Consider the following 18,631-nt stretch of genomic DNA (forward strand, 5'->3'; position numbering starts at 1 on the left):
AAAAATTTCTATATATAACTCACTAATTTTGTCATTTTTTGTTTGAAAAATTGTAGTTATCAAATAATTCTAACATTGAGTGTAATTTTCAAATTTCTTATATAATTTAGTATATTCTTAAAAATGTCCCAATATCAATAAAATACAAAATATATAATAATAACTTGTGTTATTATGTTTTTCTCAGTAATCTGATACAAATATAGAGCTAATGCTGTGAATTAAATATTCAACCAATAGTTTATGTAATTATAATTATAAAGATATATTTATTATTATAGAGATTTATTTGTATTTATAAAGACATATTTATCTATTCCTAGAATATCTTAAAATCTTTGACTTATTTAGTGATTAAAATTTATTTAAGACATACATATACTTAAAGTCAGATTTCTAATTTATACATATAAATTTCTAACCTAAGTAGAGTTTTAAATCTTTGACTTTCTATTATGTTATATATATATACTATATAAAGACACATATATACTTATAAATATGGACACATATACACTTACATAAATATCAAGAAGAAGAAGAAGAAGAAGAAGAAGAAAAAAAAACTAGTCAAATTAAACAGTTATGAAAATGTCATCACCTTTGACAATCCTTTTCATTTTTCTATCTTTGATCATGATCAACCACCTCTATGTGGTAAGTTTCACACAATGGTGTATAGCAACTCTGACCGCGACAAATGCACAGTTACAAGAGAATATTGATTTTGCATGTAGTCAAGGAATTGATTGTAAGCCAATCCAAGCAGGGGGATCCTGTTTCATCCCCAATACTATTGTAAATCATGCATCATTTGCGATGAATGCTTAACCAGAGCAACGGTCGAATCATGAAGGCCTGTAGTTTTAAAAATACAGGCACATTGACTGATACAGATCCTAGTTCTGGAAGTTGTGTGTATGGATCTTGAAAATATAAAATTGGATCTGATTTATATCCATGATAGATAACTGAATAAATAAAATCATGATTTTTAAGTTTTCTTTTTTGCAAAAACAAAACTTTCGAAGTCGCTAATTTTTGTAATATTATGTACACCCCATCTCTAAAAAATGCAAACAATTATACAAAGTCAAAAAGAATACATAATAGAAAATGTTTTCCTTACTATCTAATTTATAAAATATTAATAAATAATATATCAAATAGAAGCTTTCTTTTAGAATATTAAAAGTCTAATAATGTATGTGATTGTGAAAACATTTACAAGATATGTATAAGGTTTACATGTAATAGATTTGATTATGTGTGATAAAAGGTATCATCAATATATATGTACGTAACTCATTTATAACGCATACTAAAGAGACGTCGAAAGTGCTCACATTCACCCTCAGAATATTTGGCTATCCTTGATGAAATACCTTTGCCATTTTTAATTTTACCCTGCTTTCTCAAAGCCGTTCTGGATACAAAATGAAGAGGGAAGTGCGGTTATTGAGTCAGGATGGCACATAATTAGTTATCATTATGAAGAAGTTGGCTCATTTTAATTGGCATAGCTCGAGAGGATTATTTATTAGAGAGCTACATAATGTAGTAGGAAATTCAGTTACTGATAATAGATTCATAATCTTCATAACTGAAGCCACACTATTGATTGGAACTAATGTTCATGCCTTGTCTCAAACTAATTCATCATCTTTATCTCCTAGAAGACTTTTGACTTCTTTTCTATACTACAATGTATGCAAAAAATGCTATGTTCTTCGCTTGATTCTCTGTTTTCTATGGCTGACCGGATTTGGATGCTCTAGTATTTTAATCTTACTTTGACTTTAAAATTTAATTTTAGTTATTAGTTAATACTATCTGTAGTAAATATATTCATTGTTATTTGAAATTCTTTAAAAATTATAAATATCTCATTAAAAAAATATATCTGTCACTAACATAATAAATTATTTATATTTGTTGGAAAGAAGAAGATATATTGATGAAACTTGAAAGATTTTGTTTGGTCTGTTTCTTGTTTCTGATTTAGCTAGTTGTGCCTTGACCATTTAATATTTTAATATGAATCTTTTTGCAAGGAAACAACAATGTTATTGCAACACATACTTTTTTTTGTTTTGACAATTATTGCCACACATACTAATCTTTCTTCTTTATGCATATATATATATATATATAGAGAGAGAGAGAGAGAGAACTTATGAGACACCAAAGCTTGATGGTGTAAATAAGCTTAAAAAGAAACTGAAAATAATAAAATGTACTTATACAAGCAGTCAAGCACACTTCAAATGTTACTTATTCCAGTTAATAATTTAATTAATTACCTTAAAAAGAAGGAATATTTGCATTCTAACACACTTTTTTTTTATAAAAAAATTGCATTCTAACACACTTTTGGACCACCACACAGTTTTTTATAGTTTTTACTTTCTTACCCTTTAACTTTCTCTCTCCAAACATATTACTTCTCAACACACATCTTTCTTTTATTTTTATTTTTTTATTCTATTTTCTTTCCTTTATCTTTCTTTCTCACCATCTCTAACTCTCTCTTTATTTCCAAATAATTTTATTTTCTTTGTTTATCTTACTCTCTTTCTTTGATATATGTGTTTGAATAATCTTGAGTAGTGGATAACAATATATATTCCTTAGCCACATTTATATCTTTTTAAAATTTTGTATTTTGATATATTTATCATCTACAAAATCAAATTCATATGCTTATATGTTTATGATTATTTAGTTTCATATTCAATATATATTATAGCATCCATAAAATCTTTTTCATATGTTATTGATCATCAGTTTTATGTTATCTAGTAAAAAATCTTCATATTTGGCTATATTTGGTACAATTATTATGAAATTAAATTTATGATTATGGTTTATGATCTAAAATTTAGGATTTAGGATTTAGGGTTTAGGGCTTAGAGTTTAGTATAGGACATAATTAACGGTTTCATGCTTAGGTTTTTAGGGGATATGATAAGGTTAAAATTGTTTGGTAGTTAACAATGATTAATTCACCAAAACACAAGTAGTTTCAGTGGACGTGTATAATTTAGCATCCATGTGGACTTGATTTTATGGACATGAAAGATTAAAATCGTTTGATAGTTTACCATGACTACTTTACTAAACCACAAGTTGTTTAACTAATTAGGTATTCATATGTTTTTTTCTCTCTGGTCATCCAAAATAAGTATTCATCTATGCATGTTAACCATCCAAATAATAGCGAACAACATCAATGAATTTGGAAATTTATAAAGAATCTAATGCAAGAAGTCAAAAATTTGGCCTAATTTAAAGTTCAGGGTTTACAGGTTGGGGTAGGTCAATTTCATGTTTTATAGTAAAAGATCTTTATATTTGACTACATTTGTTAAAGTTTCTATGAAATTAAATTTATGATTATGGTTTATGATCTAAGGTTAAGGACTAAAGTTTAGGATTTAGGTGTTAGGGTTTAGGGTTTAGGGTTTAGGGTTTAGGGTTTAGGGTTTAGGGTTTAGGGTTTAGGATTTAGGATTTAGGGTTTAGGGTTTAGAGGTTTAGGGTTTAGGGTTTAGGATAGGATATAATGAACATTCTCATTCTTAGTTTTTTAGGGGATATGATGAGGTTAAAATTGTTTGATAGTTAACAACAATTGTTTCACCAAAACACAAGTAGTTTTTAGTGGACTGGTATAACTCATCATCCATGTGTATTTGATTTTAGAATAAGTATCCACATAAGTATCCACAAATAAGATATTAGTATCCACAAATACGTATCTACATAATAAGACATTTTTAGCATCCACGTAAAAATTAACAAATATTCAACTATAATTGAATAATCAGGTATTTATATATTTTTCTCTGATCATCCAAAAGTAAGTATTCATCTAGATATGTTAACCATCCACATAATATCGAACAATTATTCAAATATAAATAGATAATGTATAGCTAATCAGTATCCATAGGACCTCATCCACATGATGGCATAAAATTTTCATTATACAAACCTAGTTTTTAAGATACAAATATAATCAGCTCCATACAAATTAATGGACACCAATTTTGTAAAGAATGTTGTCCACATAAATAATACATAATGGACACCATTAAAGAAACATTCTTATTGGAAACAATGCATTATTATGTTAATTAGACATTCTCATGTATCCACAAAAAAATATCCACAAAAAAAATATTCAAAAACGTATCCACAAATAAGTATCCATAAAAAAGTATCCACAAATAAGTATCCACATAATAATTTACAAATATTCAACTATAATTGGATAATATGTAATACAATTATTCATTTTTAATTATAGTAAAATGGATCTTAAAATGTAGAAAAAATAAAATTATAACGAATCATAAAAGCAAAATTGAAAATATATGTCATAATAATTAAATAAAATGATTACAAACAGAGAGAGAAATAAACAAGAAAAAGATAAAGAAAAAAGTGAAGAATAGAAAAAAGTGGACAATTCTAGTTAACACTTGGTTAGAGAGTTTCAATCTTTATGCTTTTTAAGTGTTTCTAGCACAAAAACTAGTGATATAATTCTCAAATATTTCTTTATCAATTAAGAACAACATCAATGAATTTGATAATTTATAAACAATTTAATACAAGGAGTCAAAAATTATTCAATTTCATGTTTTCTAGTAAAAATTCTTCATACTTGGCTACATTTGTTAAAATTGCTATGAAATTAAATTCCTGATTATGGTTTATGATCTAAAGTTTAGGATATAGAGAATGAAAAAAAACATGCAATGAAAAAGAGGGAAGGAAAATAAGAGATAATACAAGAAATAAAGAGAGAGTTGTCTTAAATCTTACTTTTTTATTTGGTTGAGAGAGAGAAAGCAAGTAACAAAGTAAGAAAGAAAAATGAGATAAAGACAAAAAGATATTTGGTTTGGTTACTTTTTAGTTTGTTTTCTTTATTTATATTTGGGTAAGGTTAAATTTGTCATAAAAATAGTGAACAATAGAAAAAGTGTTCCAATAACATAAAGTGTCTAAAATAAAAAAATAGTGAACAATAGAAAAAAGTGCTCCAATAGCATAAAGTGTCTATAAGGCCAACTCCAACGAGCACACCAAAACACCAAATTATAGTGTTAATGCTCTCCAACCATACACCAAAATAAACACTATCTCTATTTTTTTGTGTTTTGTGAATAGTGTTACACCATATTTGGTGTAACACTATTCACAAAACACCAAAAGTATATATATTATTTTATTCATGTTTTTGATTTAAAAATATATTAAAATTATTGTTAATCAACTAAAAACTTGATATATTATTAATATTTTAAAATTATCTTATTACATTTAGTAATATAAATTAGTAACTATAATTAATATAGTATAAAATAATAATTACGATTAAATTTTAAAATAAATATCAAATTTAATAAGATTAAAAGTTCATACTAAACTTCAATAAAATAATAAAAACATTATATTACAAAATTAAAACTAAACAAACATAAAAGCTAAAATCACTAAGATACATAATATAATTTTGAACAACAATCTAATTTCCAGGAAAATTATTTCCACTAAGATAATCATAGTACTGACTAAAATTTGGTTGGTCTTCACCTTGAGATTGTTGTCCTTGAACTAAATCTTCTTGATTTTGGGATGCTCGATATTGGAGTAAGAGAGTGTTACATGATATAATGACCACTTGTATCATAATGCATAATATGATTATAGAGGATGAACGTGATGTGGACGCACCTATTGAAGAAAGAGTCGAAGATCCAACTGTAGAAGTTGAAATGGCAAGCGACAATGATGCTCGATTTCAAGAATTTTTAGCTCGACACAGACAGATTAAAAACCGTGAAGCACATATTGAACTTCGAAATGCATTAATTAAGCACTTATGGTTCGAATTTACTAATTCTGAAAATTAGTAATATATCATTTATTTCTTAATTAAAAAAAAAGTATTATTTTAATTTCTTTGTTGTACTGAATTGAAATAAATCATTTATATAAATTTTGATGTTTTATTAAACTATTAAAAGAATTTTAGTTTAATAATATTATAATCAAAAGTTTTGTTTTTAGTGTGAAATTTGGTGTTGTGGTTGGAGATGAAAAACTTTTTGGAACACCAAAACACTAAATTTAGTGTCAAAATTTGGTGTTTTATGGTTGGAGTTGCCCTAATAAAAGAAGTTTCTGTCTCGGTGTGTCAATCTCCCTAAAAAGAAACTGTTCCCATTCCTCCCCCTGCAACATCATTTCATTTCTTTGCTCATTTCAAACACTCAATCAAAAAATTAAAAAATGAGATTAAAAACCAAAACTTTATCTTTTATCTTCTTCGTCCCCATCTAAAAAAACCCTACTTTCTCAATTTCTATACTGCTTGCTTCTTCCTTCTTTTCGAGAAACCCAAATCTCTCTGATCTTGTACGGCAACTACGCTGACTCAACTTTGGACGATTCGTGATACTTTCCGGTGCCGTTAAGCGACTCCGTTTCCGACATTGTGACATCTTCTAACAAGGTATGTCTCTGTTCTGTTTTTTTTTTTTTTTAAACTTAGCATTTACTTCGAGATTGCTTTGGTTCGAGTAGGTTCTTCTGTGTGATTGAGTCTTATGTTGTATGAGTCTGTCCTTGTGTCTGTGTAATCATTGGAGTAGCATTTCGAGAAAAACAGAGGTTAAGATGAGTTTGAATGATTGTTATTGAGTTGATTCTGTGATGAGGTCTTAGTCGCTACAGAACCATTTTAGGCACTTACCTTGTAGACCCCTAGCTAGAAATTGTTTTTTCATAAAGAGCTAACTTTTTGAGTTGGTTCCTGTTGGATTTGGTGTAAACTTGTAGATGCGTATGTGAGTTTGAAAAAGGTTTTGTTTTGTAGATGTCTTCTCAACAGAACAACGATGACATGCTTGATGAGGTTCAAGAACCCTCTGACGTGGGAAAGAGATCAACTTATTCTGCTCTTGCTCGAAGATCTAACAGGGGAAAAACCCAACTTTTAAAACCATGTCTCACCACCTCCATTGAAAGATCTGAGTCAAAGGCTCTGTCTATGGGTGTTTCTTTCTATGGTTGGAGATTTGCGAACAAAGATTTCAAGCTTTGGGCTAAGAAGATGTCATATGTTCACGAACACACTTGGAGAAAAGCTGGGATCTTTGAAGCAATCATGGCATCCACAGTCAAAATCCCTAAAGACATAGATCTTGTTCTGGCTATTGCTAAGAAATGGTGTCCTGAAACCAAAACCTTCGTTTTCCCTTGGGGTGAAGCAACCATAACACTAGAAGACGTTATGGTGCTTTTAGGTTTCACTGTTTTGGGTTTGCCTATTTTTGCTTCTCTCGATATCTCAGGAAAGAAGACAAAGGCGAAACTGGAGAAAGAATGTCTGAAGATTAAGAGAAAGAAAGGCTTTTCTGCAAACCAAGTAGCATGGATAGAGAGATTCATGGACAGTGGTGATGAGCTTGAGCATGTTGCTTTCCTTGTATCATGGCTTAGCTACTTTGTGTTTCCATCACGGTATTATCATCACTCTGAACACATTTTTCCAATTGCTGTTCATCTTTCAAGAGGTACTAGGGCTGCTCTTGCTCCTGCTGTTCTTGCTCACTTGTATGCAGAGCTAAGTCTCTTGAGAAACCACATTAGAGATTTCGAGGAGTCGAGTATTATCCTCAAGATTGGTCTGACTGCCTTGTTTAAATTGGTCCAAGTTTGGACATGGGAGAGATTCAGGGAACTACAGCCAAAACCTAATCAGATGCAAAAGGGTGAGCCAAGATTGGCCCGTTGGCATAAGCTGAAACAGATTACAAGCAATGCATGGGAGATTCACAACAACTCGAAGACGGAAAGTTTTGAGTTGCGCCCATACACACAAGCTGTGGAATGCTGGGAGTTTCCTCAATTTTACCCTGAAAAAGCGATGATAGTTCATGTAGGTCCCAGTCTTGATGATGAATATTTGTCTTTTGCTCGTTGCATCAAGGTGTCTGAGCTTGTTGGCATTGACTGTGTGGAGCATTACTTCCCCAATCGGGTGGCTTTACAGTTTGGGATGCTTCAGGATGTTCCTTCTCATATTAACCGGAGCAACCTCTCGAAGGAGGCAGCTTGGAATGATTATGATAAGCCTATTGATGATTTGACATTGTACATTCCTTCCCGTTCTGCAATACCTCGTGTTACTCAAATGTTCTGTGAGTGGCGGAGAGCGTTGTTTCTAGAATTCAAAATTTCTTCAGACGCGACGCAGGTTGTTGAAACAGCTCTAAAATTGCAAGCGCCAAACATCAAAGGTGATGATACTAGTCTTGTTCCTTCTGGCTCTAAGATAAGCAGAAGAAGACGTGTTGGAATCAAGATAGTTAAGGTATCAACAAAGATGAGACGCCACTACATGAAGCAAGCGCATGACAAGAAACGGAAGAACATGAAGCGAGTTCGTGAGAACGATGAAAATGATAGCCTCACCTATGCTTCTGAACCGCTTGGTAAAAAGAGTAGACTTGAGGCGGATAACAATGATTCGAGGACTTGTCAAAAGTTTGCTTCGATAAGATGTGATGGAGATGAAATCTTACGACCACCAGAAATAGAACAAAGGAATGAAAAGACTGTAAACAAAGCAGCGATGCTTCCAAGCCCATTTAATGAAATCAATTCTTCAGATTCTCCTCTTGGTGGTAATCGAGAAGTAGTTGACATCCTTGTGTCACCACCAGAGACAACGCAAACCTGTGACGATGAGCTTGATGTGCATGGTAGTTTTGCAGAGAAGATGACTACTTATGATGATTGCAGTAAGGAACCAGACCGGTTACTCCAAGAAGATGGTATCACAGCAAGAAAAAAGGCGAGCTCAGATGAGAGGTTGTGTAGTAGTGAAGCTGACAAGGTAGATGATGATGTTGATGATGACAGTTTGATCCAGAAAAAGCTTGCATTAGAGGAGCTAGCATTAAATGCAGACAACAATGATCCAAGCCCTCGTCAAAATTTTGCCTCTGGATGCACTACTGGAGATGAAACAAGCAAAGCATATAAGAATAAGGTCATAATCCCATCTGAGGAGTCAAACACTCACATAGCTGTACGGGAAGGAAGCCAGGGACAAGACTGTTTGTTTAACGTTGATAGTGCTTTCATTAGAAAGAGTGTTCAAGAGCTGATGGTGCTGTCATTGTCAATAGAGGAGCGTATTATTAAGGCACAACAAAATGTGGCATGGTTAAAAGAAAGGAGAGCCGAAAAACAGAGAAACATCGCAGAATATAGTTTGATCTAGGCGTGTTGGAGGTTGTTTTGGGGCAGTCAAATGCAAGTAGAATATCAAATGATCATTTCTCACATGTGTTAGATTTTTTGCTTTAGTATCTTTTGTAGACTTGTTTGCTTTCAAGTGTTCCATTTGTATCTTTTGAACTCAGTTTGTGTTTTAATTCAATTTAGAAAGCCATAGAAAGCCTGAACCTTTTCGATGCAAAATTGCAAAACACAGAAAACTATGTGGAACAACCACATCCTGACAAGTGGAGCATTAATTCCACGGAAGGATCATCAACAGCGATGCGCGTATCAGATCACACGTCGTGGCAACTTACAGAGGTCACACTCGAGAGGCTTGTGGTCTCAAGTGGTCAGGATCTGGTGAGAGACTAGCTAGTACTGGTGGCGACGACATTGTGGTACACATATGGGATCGTTTCTTTCAAATGTTTCAGCCTGACTTCTTTCAGAGATTGCTATAGCAGAGGTAATAACCCATCATCTTGCCACTTATTCTCTGCCGTGCTCTTACCTCTTTGTTTTGTTCAGTTGCTGTTATAGGTGTTGTGCTTGACGACTTTGGCCTGGATATCATATTTAACAAGTTTACAAGCTCAAGGAGAATTTTTTTTCTTTCCTCCTCCATGCAAAGGCAAGTCAATATTTGACATTAAATGCTTTCAAACGACTTTTATTGGTTAAGCAGATCTAATGAAATACAGTAACACTAAAACTTCACTCTCCTGTTTTGCAGTATTCTTCCCCTGAAGTGTGTGGAGCAATGTTTGACTCTCACCACGGATTTGTATGCTGACTTGGGTGAGTCCCCTTGGTTTTCTGCTATTACGTTGCAACAATGATTCTGCAAAAATTATCACATGACCATACGATATTTCCTGAAATGTAAACATATTTTGTGATACTTAGAGAAAACCAGAGTGAAGTCTTTTTCATAGCAAATAAGTTGATTTTTATTTTAACGATTTGAAATGGAGAGTGAAGTGACGACGGAAAAAAATTATAACGATTTTTCAAATATGTGTACCGAACGTAACTCGGATCGTCTCATAGTTAAAAGTTTACTCTATGACTTTTATGTTCAAATTTATGGTTATTAACCAATTGGTTTAATGGATATGCCATGTGGTGTTGGTTGGCTCAGAAGTTTTTACTGATACCACAATCCAAAAAAATATGATATAATAGAGGCTCCAAAATTTGTAATGATATTGATAAATAAAACTAAAGATATTATAAATTAATACAACAATATTGCATGTAATCAGGGCCGGTCGAACAAAAATGGTGGTCCAAAGCGGAAAATTTTTCTTGAGCATTTTGTAATTTACGGTATTGAAAATCACATATTTGTAACTTAAAAAAATCCTACCAAAAAACAAACAATAAAGTAGCAAATCCTTTAAAGAAAACAAAAAAATACTTAATAACGGTCTGCAGCCTGATCCCAAATTTCAATTTATGTAAACGGTATAATTTCCGATTAATTATAATCCCGATTTCAAACGGTCACAATTTCAAATTGTAATCCCGATCTCTCTTCTTTTCCGATCTCTAAAAAAAAGCCTTTCACAATGAACGACGATAAGCGAATCTAGGTACAGATTGGAAAGACGAATTGACTACGCCGATTAGTTTTTCAACTAAAATTAGGATTTGCGATGTCACGATCATTGAATTGAGAGACCAGTTCAAATCTAGAGGTCAAAATTGAAACTAAATTTTTTGATAAATTTGGTCGATTAATGTCCTAAAACCGACCGATTAATTTCTTGAAGTAGATGGTGTTAAAGATGAAATCTTACCAAATCATTAACAATATTTTTAATTCTCATTAAAATCACTTAGATATCCTGGAATTAAATTAATTCACCTAAATTTCACCAAATATTATAAACCCGCATACAATCTTCTTAAATACCTAATCCAATACACCCCTTTATATTGAAGTATCTCCAAAAAAACACATATATAGGTGTAAATTTTTTAATCATTGATTGTGAGTAAAAGTGGATGTAAAAATCTACTCAAATCCTTTCACAACTTTCTCAAAAAGAAAATATATTTTGAATTACAATGGATTTGTTTTAGTTTTACAAATTGTTGATTCTATAACATGAGATTTTAAGTGACTTCAATCAGTTTTATATAATTTTATGTTCAATAACATAAGATTTGGTAAGACATTTAAAAATTATTAGTTGTTTAACATGGATTTTTAAAACAGCCACCAAATCTTTTAAAGTTATATATCAAATACACCCCTAAAACATTATTTGTATAATGGGCCAATAAAGAGTGGGAAAAATGTCAAAAAAATCACCAACTTTCAAATTTGGGACGTTTTAATCACCAGCTTTCAAAATGTTATTTTCAACCCACCACCTCAGCAATATAACAACTATACACTACCAACTAGCCCAAATATTTTATTGCTAATTCATCAACAAAAACAATTATATACGTTAAATACTCGTATAAATATTGATGAAAATGGTGAGATCTTGGATATATATGTCTTAATTGTTTTATTTAGATAATAATAGGTATTTTAATTTGTGCAATTAGATTACATGGCAAATTTTGATTGGTAATTAAGAGTGAGTGAATAAGAGCTAGGGAATATTTTTTAATATGCTATTATTTCTATTGATCAAATAACATTAGCATGCATGTAATTGACTTTTAAATGCAATGGAAAGTGGAAATTACCAAACAATATTCCATCTCTTAATCTACAAATCTGTTACCAGAATGTATTTGCAAAGAGAATCAAATTACTCCATTTTCTTGATTTGTTTAAATATCAAAAAAGAAATAAATGAGTTAACATTTTGTATATTACTAGCTGGAATAATAATATTGTTAGGGTAGTTTTTGATGTAAGAAAAGGAAAACAAATACCTAGTAGTAACACACATTTCATTGTTTCTTTTGGGAAAATGGACACATCTTTCATTGCTTATGAATGGGATAAGTGTGGGTTAATCAAGTGTAAAAGTAAGATCGTCAAGACATTTTCTTTTAGTCAGGGTTTATTAAGGTTTACGAGTCAAAGACCATTCGAGTGTAATTGAGTAACATCGTTTTAAGAATCGGTGAATCACACATGCACACTAATGTCCCTACTAATTAATTTGGCTTTTGGGGAGACATGTCGTGATGAATATATTTTATAGCAATAGCTTTGTTGGACCAAAAGGTTATATATGTAATATGTTGTTAAATACGAATCATAACTTAGCTGTAACCACTTTTAATAACAGTGGAAATAATAAGTTAATGAGTTTATTATTACAGTATTATTTTTATTTGGTTAAAAGAAGAAGGTTGTGTGTGTGTGTCTTCTTTTGTTTCTCGGCTCTATTGACCGTTAGAAGCGAGAACCTCGAAGATATTCACGTGGTATCTTGTTTAAGTTTAGTTTAACTTTAATCACATGTTTCAAAGTGATTAAACTATCAATCACATTGGCCAATCATAATTTATTAACCTACCTTCTTGTTTTATAGCCTATATAACTTCGATTTTATCACCTGGATTAATTGAACTTTAACATTGTTGTGTATTTTATCAATGTATAAACTTACACTAAATAACCGATATCTTAACATTGTATTAATCGAAGAACTTGTATATTACTAAATTGATCAATACTCCCAAGTCACTATATATATACCATGTACATATTTTATCCTTCATTACTTGACAGGAAGGATTAAAGGATTATAAGATGATATGATTGGACTCATTAAACAACGTTTGTCTACGTATCTTCAATGAACAGGAAAGTTTGTTTGATGATAGTGATGAGATTTAGTTCACGAGATAGAAGAAAACTCAATAAAGAAAACAATAATGAGTTAAATGATATAAATAGTCATATTCATAGAGTTAGTATAAAGTATAAAACATTGACACATTCTAGTAGTGTAACGGCATTGTATCAAAAGTTTAACTCTTCATCTAATTTTAGGGGAAACGAATTAATTATTTTTGAAGGTTGCGGCAAATTAATGCTAAATGTCAATTGTCAAATGAATTGAATTATTTCTTCTTCTTTTTTTTGGTATCAATTGAAAGAAATTTAGTGGTATTATTTTCAATTTTTGGTATCGATTGTCAAATGAATTGAATTTTTGTTTAAAAAAAAAACAAGAAAAGAAAATAAGAGGTTTGGACAAGATATGTCATGAATCTAAGAGGGGGGTATTAAACTTAGATTTTAAAGGATTTGATAGGATTTTAAAATTTTAAAATTTTAAAAGATTTGAGTGAGATTTTAGGAGATTTGATTATTTTTTAGAGTTTTTATATTTTTTAAAAGAAAATGAAGTGTGATTGTGGGAGAATTTTATCATTAGACTTTGGATGATTTTATTAGAATATTTTGTCAACAAACCTTTTAACTTCTTTTACATTGTCGTTGACTTTTAGTTGGTTTCTTGGTCGTTCTAATGCCATGCCTCTTTCAACTACACTAATGTTTGAATGTAGGAGTTATGTTTTCATCTTTTAGTAGTTAAAATGTTTATCAAAAATGTCCTGTGTTATTCTTGGCAATGAAGTTTGTAGAACTGTCTTGTGCCCACTCGTATGTCTAACTGTGACTATAGGCAGCTCTGCAGTCAATCATTGTTTGGACTTTCTGGTCAATCTTGAGGTAACAAACTCCTCATTCTCTTTGCTATCTGTTGAGTTTTCTGCAGTTTGTTGTTTGTTTTTGATTTCTGAGATAAAACAAAGAGTAATATACATTTTTTCTTAAACTTCTCTCATTAGAAAAACATACATCATACATCTTTTTCATACAAGCTTATAACCAAAAGCAAGCTAACAACTAACTGACACACGACATGCTCTATTTCTTACACACTAAAAATGCACTTTTACTAGATAAGCTTAACTTTAGATAGTCAAGTTGCACACCTAAAGCAAAAGGTTTAGTTATGACTTAGAGGTTTAATTAAGATCTTCAAAAATGCTGAAGGCATGGGAGCTCTTAAAGCAGCTCGTAATATCACCGCACAATCGCCAATAGTTCCACCTAATTAAAACACCTACACAAACTCATGATTACGTTTATTATTGACATGGATCATAGAAACTTATATAATAATGATGTAGAGGTTTGAAGGGACTCTTGCCTTTGTCATGAGCATCAAGCATCAAGATGTTTCCTTTCTCTTTCTAATAGCTCCAAAAGAAGCATTAGGCTCGTGGTCATCAACTTTTCAGAGGTTTGCTGGGAGAATTGAACATGGATCCTTTACTGAAAGTGAGTATCGTCGTGACATCAACCGGTGAGGTTTCATCGGTTGTCCCAAGATGACCTTAAGGGCACTAGCCAAATCTTCTTTCTTTGCTTGTTTTTTTCAAGCGTGAGTGATTGGGAGAGAGAGAGAGAGAGAGAGAGAGAGAGAGAGAGAGAGAGAGAGAGAGAGAGAGAGAGAGAGAGAGAGAGAGAGAGAGACGAAGAAGATGAACAAGCAAGTGAAAAAAGAAAAACCATTACCAGCCCCCAATATTCTCTCTGCAATCATCCTTCTCTCACAATTTTGATTTCCCGGAAAATTATGTTGATTGAGGTATACCGTATGTCTATGCTCTATTCTATCCTATAGATATTTTTCGTCTCAAAATCCTACAAAATTCTACCTCATACCCTAGGATTTGATTAGTCATATTTTTCAACTAAAAAAACCAAAAAAGTCTCCTAAAATCATTCAAAGTAGCATTCCAAAAAAAAGTTGTGATATTTTGAATAACATTAGATTTTAAGTGAATTCTATAAATTATTGATTGAATAACAAGAGATTGTACATGATTTTAAATGATTTTATATAAATTCTAAATTGAATAACATAGGATTTTTAAAGATTTTTAAAAATCATTAATTGAATAACAAGTGATTTTAAGAATCCTCTAGAATCCTTTAAATTGTCAAGTTCAATACCCCTCTAAAGGGTATTATTGAGGTTTCCAAAAACTTGAGCGGAAATTATTGTAGAATGATAAAAAAAATTCTTATGTACTTTAACTAGCTTAGATATATAGTACTTTCTCTGTTTCAAAATATAGAATGTTTTAACTAAAATCACGTAGATTAAGAAGTGTTTACTTTTAACAAGTTCAACCAATCAGAAACAATACTGCATAACATAAAAAAATTAAATTAATCTTAAAATTGCATAGAAATTTGAAAACAACGTATTTGGTGAAACAAAAATATTCTCTAAAATATCATATATTATGAAACTAATAGAGTATAAATTTAAAGTCCACTTCAACTTGGTTGAAGTTGTGGAACTTGTCGCGAAGATATGCCCTGTAAAAGGCTGACTGATTTCTTAGGAGTTACAAATTTTTGTAAAAGAAAAGCATTAATAAATCAAAGACGATGCAAAATAGTCTACACCATCCTTAACGGCGCCACTTGCAAATCCCTCACCCCACACGAAGAAGTCAAGTTCTCTCTCACAAATTAGTCTCTTTCGACTGACGTTTACTATGATGGGCACATCCTTTGATCCTTCCACCACATTTTTCAGAATTAAATGATGAACACGAACACATTATCTACCCTTCTTTTTTTTTCTTTCTATTCTCGTAACCTCGATTTGAGGCCTCTTCACACCTAAACTAATCAAATGATCATCGCAAAAACTTAAGAGTTGATAACGAAGTAACGAAACGAACGCATTGACACAAATGACAATGACACCAACTTACATAGCCGCGTTTTATATATCTGTAAAATAGCACTAAAGAGGGTAAAATAGTCATTTAGCAACAAAACAAATCCTTTCTCTCTCTCGCTTCTTCACTCACTTGGGTCCTTTTAAAAGTATCGTCAAAACAAATACTCTCTCTCTCTCTCCTTCTCCGCTGCGACTTCTTCTCATTCTCTCCGGCTTCTCTGTTTCTTTTTATTAGGGTTTTTCCATTTTGTTTCGGTTACGAAGAAGAAGAAGAAGAAAGAGTTAAAGGTTGCATTTTTATTTGCATTTTGTAAAAAAAAAATGGAGAAGAAGCAAGGGTTTTTCTCAACACTGAGAGACGAAGTGGTAAGAGGCTTATCACCTTCTCGTTCCAGACCACCACGTTCTCGTTCCGCAAGCCCATCACGCTCAAATAACAACCTAACACATATGAAAGCTCTTCTCTGGGGTAGAAAGAAACTACTCGCTAGCTCCGGCGGCTGCAGTGGCGGCGGCGGAGGAGGTCTTTACTTGCCGCAACCGGAGCCGTTGATTGGGAGATCCGGTAGTTTAAGACCTGTCATGGAAGGTCCTGATCCGGATGATAACGGTGAAATGCCTCCTGGTGGTGGTACTGGTGGGGATTCGAAACGACTCGGGTCGGGTCTTACTCATTGGGTCAAAGGTCAGTGGTCACGTGCTCCCTCCGTGCCTTCCAACACTCCGGCTTCTCGGAGGTCTGATCTGAGGGTTCTCCTTGGCGTTATGGGAGCTCCTCTCGCTCCCATTAGTGTCTCTTCCTCAACTCATCTCCTTCACCTCACCATCACAGATTCTCCCATTGTTAGTCTCTCATTCATAAATTTGAAGTTTTTAATCCCCTCAATTCATAAATCTTTAGACTCCAGATCTTGTTTGAGAATATGGGCATGTTTGTGATGCTTGTTTTATTGAAAATTTCTTAATTTTAGTTGATTTTTTTGGATTGGTTGGTGGAGTATTGTCATTATCTGGTGGGGGTTTGATTCATATAATACTCAGATTTTGAGTTGTATATGAGAATTTGATTTACTATAATAATAAATAAAAAAAAATTTCAGTTTTTTGTATTGTTGTGTGATATTTGTTTTTCTGTGGGTTGTGTTGTTGTTTGCAGGAAACATCATCTGCGCAGTACATTTTGCAACAGTACACGGCGGCTTGTTGTGGTGGTCAGAAGTTAACAAACTCCATTAAAAACGCTTATGCTATGGGTAAGCTCAAGATGATCACTTCAGAGCTCGAAACTCCTACTGGAACTGTTAGAAACCGGAACTCCACCAAGTCTGAAACTGGAGGGTTCGTTCTCTGGCAGATGAATCCTGATATGTGGTATGTTGAGCTCTCTGTTGGTGGTAGTAAGGTTCGTGCTGGCTGCAATGGGAAGCTCGTTTGGCGACATACTCCTTGGCTTGGTTCTCACACTGCTAAAGGACCCGTCAGGCCTCTTCGCCGTGCTCTTCAGGTTTATCCTCTAACCGCATGTGTTTTGAAGTCAATCCAATGGTTATCTTATTATGTTTAATGATCAATCAGGGACTTGATCCGAGAACTACTGCTACTATGTTTGCTGAATCCAAGTGTGTTGGAGAGAGGAAGGTGAATGGTGAAGATTGTTTCATTCTGAAGCTATGCACTGACCCTGAAACGTTAAAGGCGAGGAGTGAAGGACCAGCAGAGATCGTTAGACACATCCTCTTTGGTTACTTTAGCCAAAGAACAGGGCTTTTAGCTCAAATCGAGGATTCTCAGTTGACTCGAATCCAATCTAATGATGGTGATGCTGTTTACTGGGAGACTACAATCAGTTCGTCTCTAGACGACTACAAACAAGTCGAAGGGGTCATGATTGCTCACTCTGGACGCTCTGTTGTTACCCTCTTCAGATTTGGGGAAGTGGCGATGAGCCACACTAGGACAAAGATGGAGGAAAGATGGACTATTGAAGAAGTTGCTTTCGATGTTCCTGGTCTGTCTCCAGATTGCTTTATCCCACCTGCTGATCTTAGGTCTGGTTCGTTAACTGAAGCATGCGAGTACTCGGGTCAAGAGGAGAAAGGGAAGAGCTCCATCGCATTGGCTGCAACAACAGCACATAGAGCTAAAGTAGCAGCCTTGGAGAAAGGAAGGTTCCACGAGAATCCGGTTTGGCATATCGACGTCTGAGTTTTGTAGGGAAGATGCAATCTGTGCATAGTAATGCTTATAACAAGCCTTAAGCCTTGAAATCAAAACTAACTAACCACTTTTGTTTAACAGCTTACATATTAGGAGTTTGATTACACAATTGGTTTATTTCAGTTTTCGTTTGTCTTTTTCTTTTCTTCTTTGTCACCTTCAATTTTTTTTGGGTAAGGTGATGGGATTGATTTGCAAAAACGGTGGCAACAAGAGAAGGAGAATTGTTGTTGCTTAAGTGATGAATTTGTCTCATTTTTGTTTTGTTTGTTTGATAAATTTTCAATTAATGGAAAAGTAAGTTTCTCCATCTTCTTTCAAATGTCCTGGTTTTAAACCAGACTAAACCGTTCCAAGTTGTTTGAATTTGAATCATATTAGATTTAATGTTGTTAAAGACATGATGA

At 32.7% G+C, this 18,631-nt stretch overlaps 2 protein-coding genes and 1 pseudogene across 2 annotated transcripts; all 3 read left to right on the plus strand.

Moving 5' to 3' along the window:
• Positions 1 to 522: 522 nt before the first annotated feature.
• LOC104759894 (major pollen allergen Ole e 10 pseudogene) lies at positions 523 to 1,005 on the plus strand (annotated as a pseudogene).
• A 5,141-nt stretch (positions 1,006 to 6,146) lies between these two features.
• On the plus strand, positions 6,147 to 9,484 carry LOC104758290 (uncharacterized). The gene is made up of 2 exons (XM_010481127.3): positions 6,147 to 6,529; positions 6,893 to 9,484. The coding sequence occupies exon 2, from the start codon at positions 6,893 to 6,895 to the stop codon at positions 9,305 to 9,307; it is 2,415 nt and encodes an 804-aa protein (XP_010479429.1). The 5' UTR covers positions 6,147 to 6,529; the 3' UTR covers positions 9,308 to 9,484.
• Positions 9,485 to 14,451: 4,967 nt separating this feature from the next.
• LOC104758289 (uncharacterized) lies at positions 14,452 to 18,534 on the plus strand. Its single transcript, XM_010481126.3, has 3 exons — positions 14,452 to 16,850; positions 17,164 to 17,511; positions 17,583 to 18,534. The coding sequence occupies exons 1-3, from the start codon at positions 16,329 to 16,331 to the stop codon at positions 18,210 to 18,212; spliced, it is 1,500 nt and encodes a 499-aa protein (XP_010479428.1). The 5' UTR covers positions 14,452 to 16,328; the 3' UTR covers positions 18,213 to 18,534.
• The last annotated feature ends 97 nt before the right edge of the window (positions 18,535 to 18,631 follow it).

Source organism: Camelina sativa, chromosome 17 (assembly GCF_030686135.1).
Source record: "Camelina sativa cultivar CO46 ecotype springtype chromosome 17, ASM3068613v1".
NCBI lineage: Eukaryota > Viridiplantae > Streptophyta > Magnoliopsida > Brassicales > Brassicaceae > Camelina > Camelina sativa.

Bases quoted from the DNA above. Each gene is read 5' to 3' on its own strand.
- LOC104758290 (XM_010481127.3), top strand. From the start codon at position 6,893: ATGTCTTCTCAACAGAACAACGATGACATGCTTGATGAGGTTCAAGAA.
- LOC104758289 (XM_010481126.3), top strand. From the start codon at position 16,329: ATGGAGAAGAAGCAAGGGTTTTTCTCAACACTGAGAGACGAAGTGGTA. The intron at 16,851-17,163 runs GTTAGTCTCTCA...TGTTGTTTGCAG, and splicing joins CCATCACAGATTCTCCCATT to GAAACATCATCTGCGCAGTA. The intron at 17,512-17,582 runs GTTTATCCTCTA...ATGATCAATCAG, and splicing joins CTCTTCGCCGTGCTCTTCAG to GGACTTGATCCGAGAACTAC.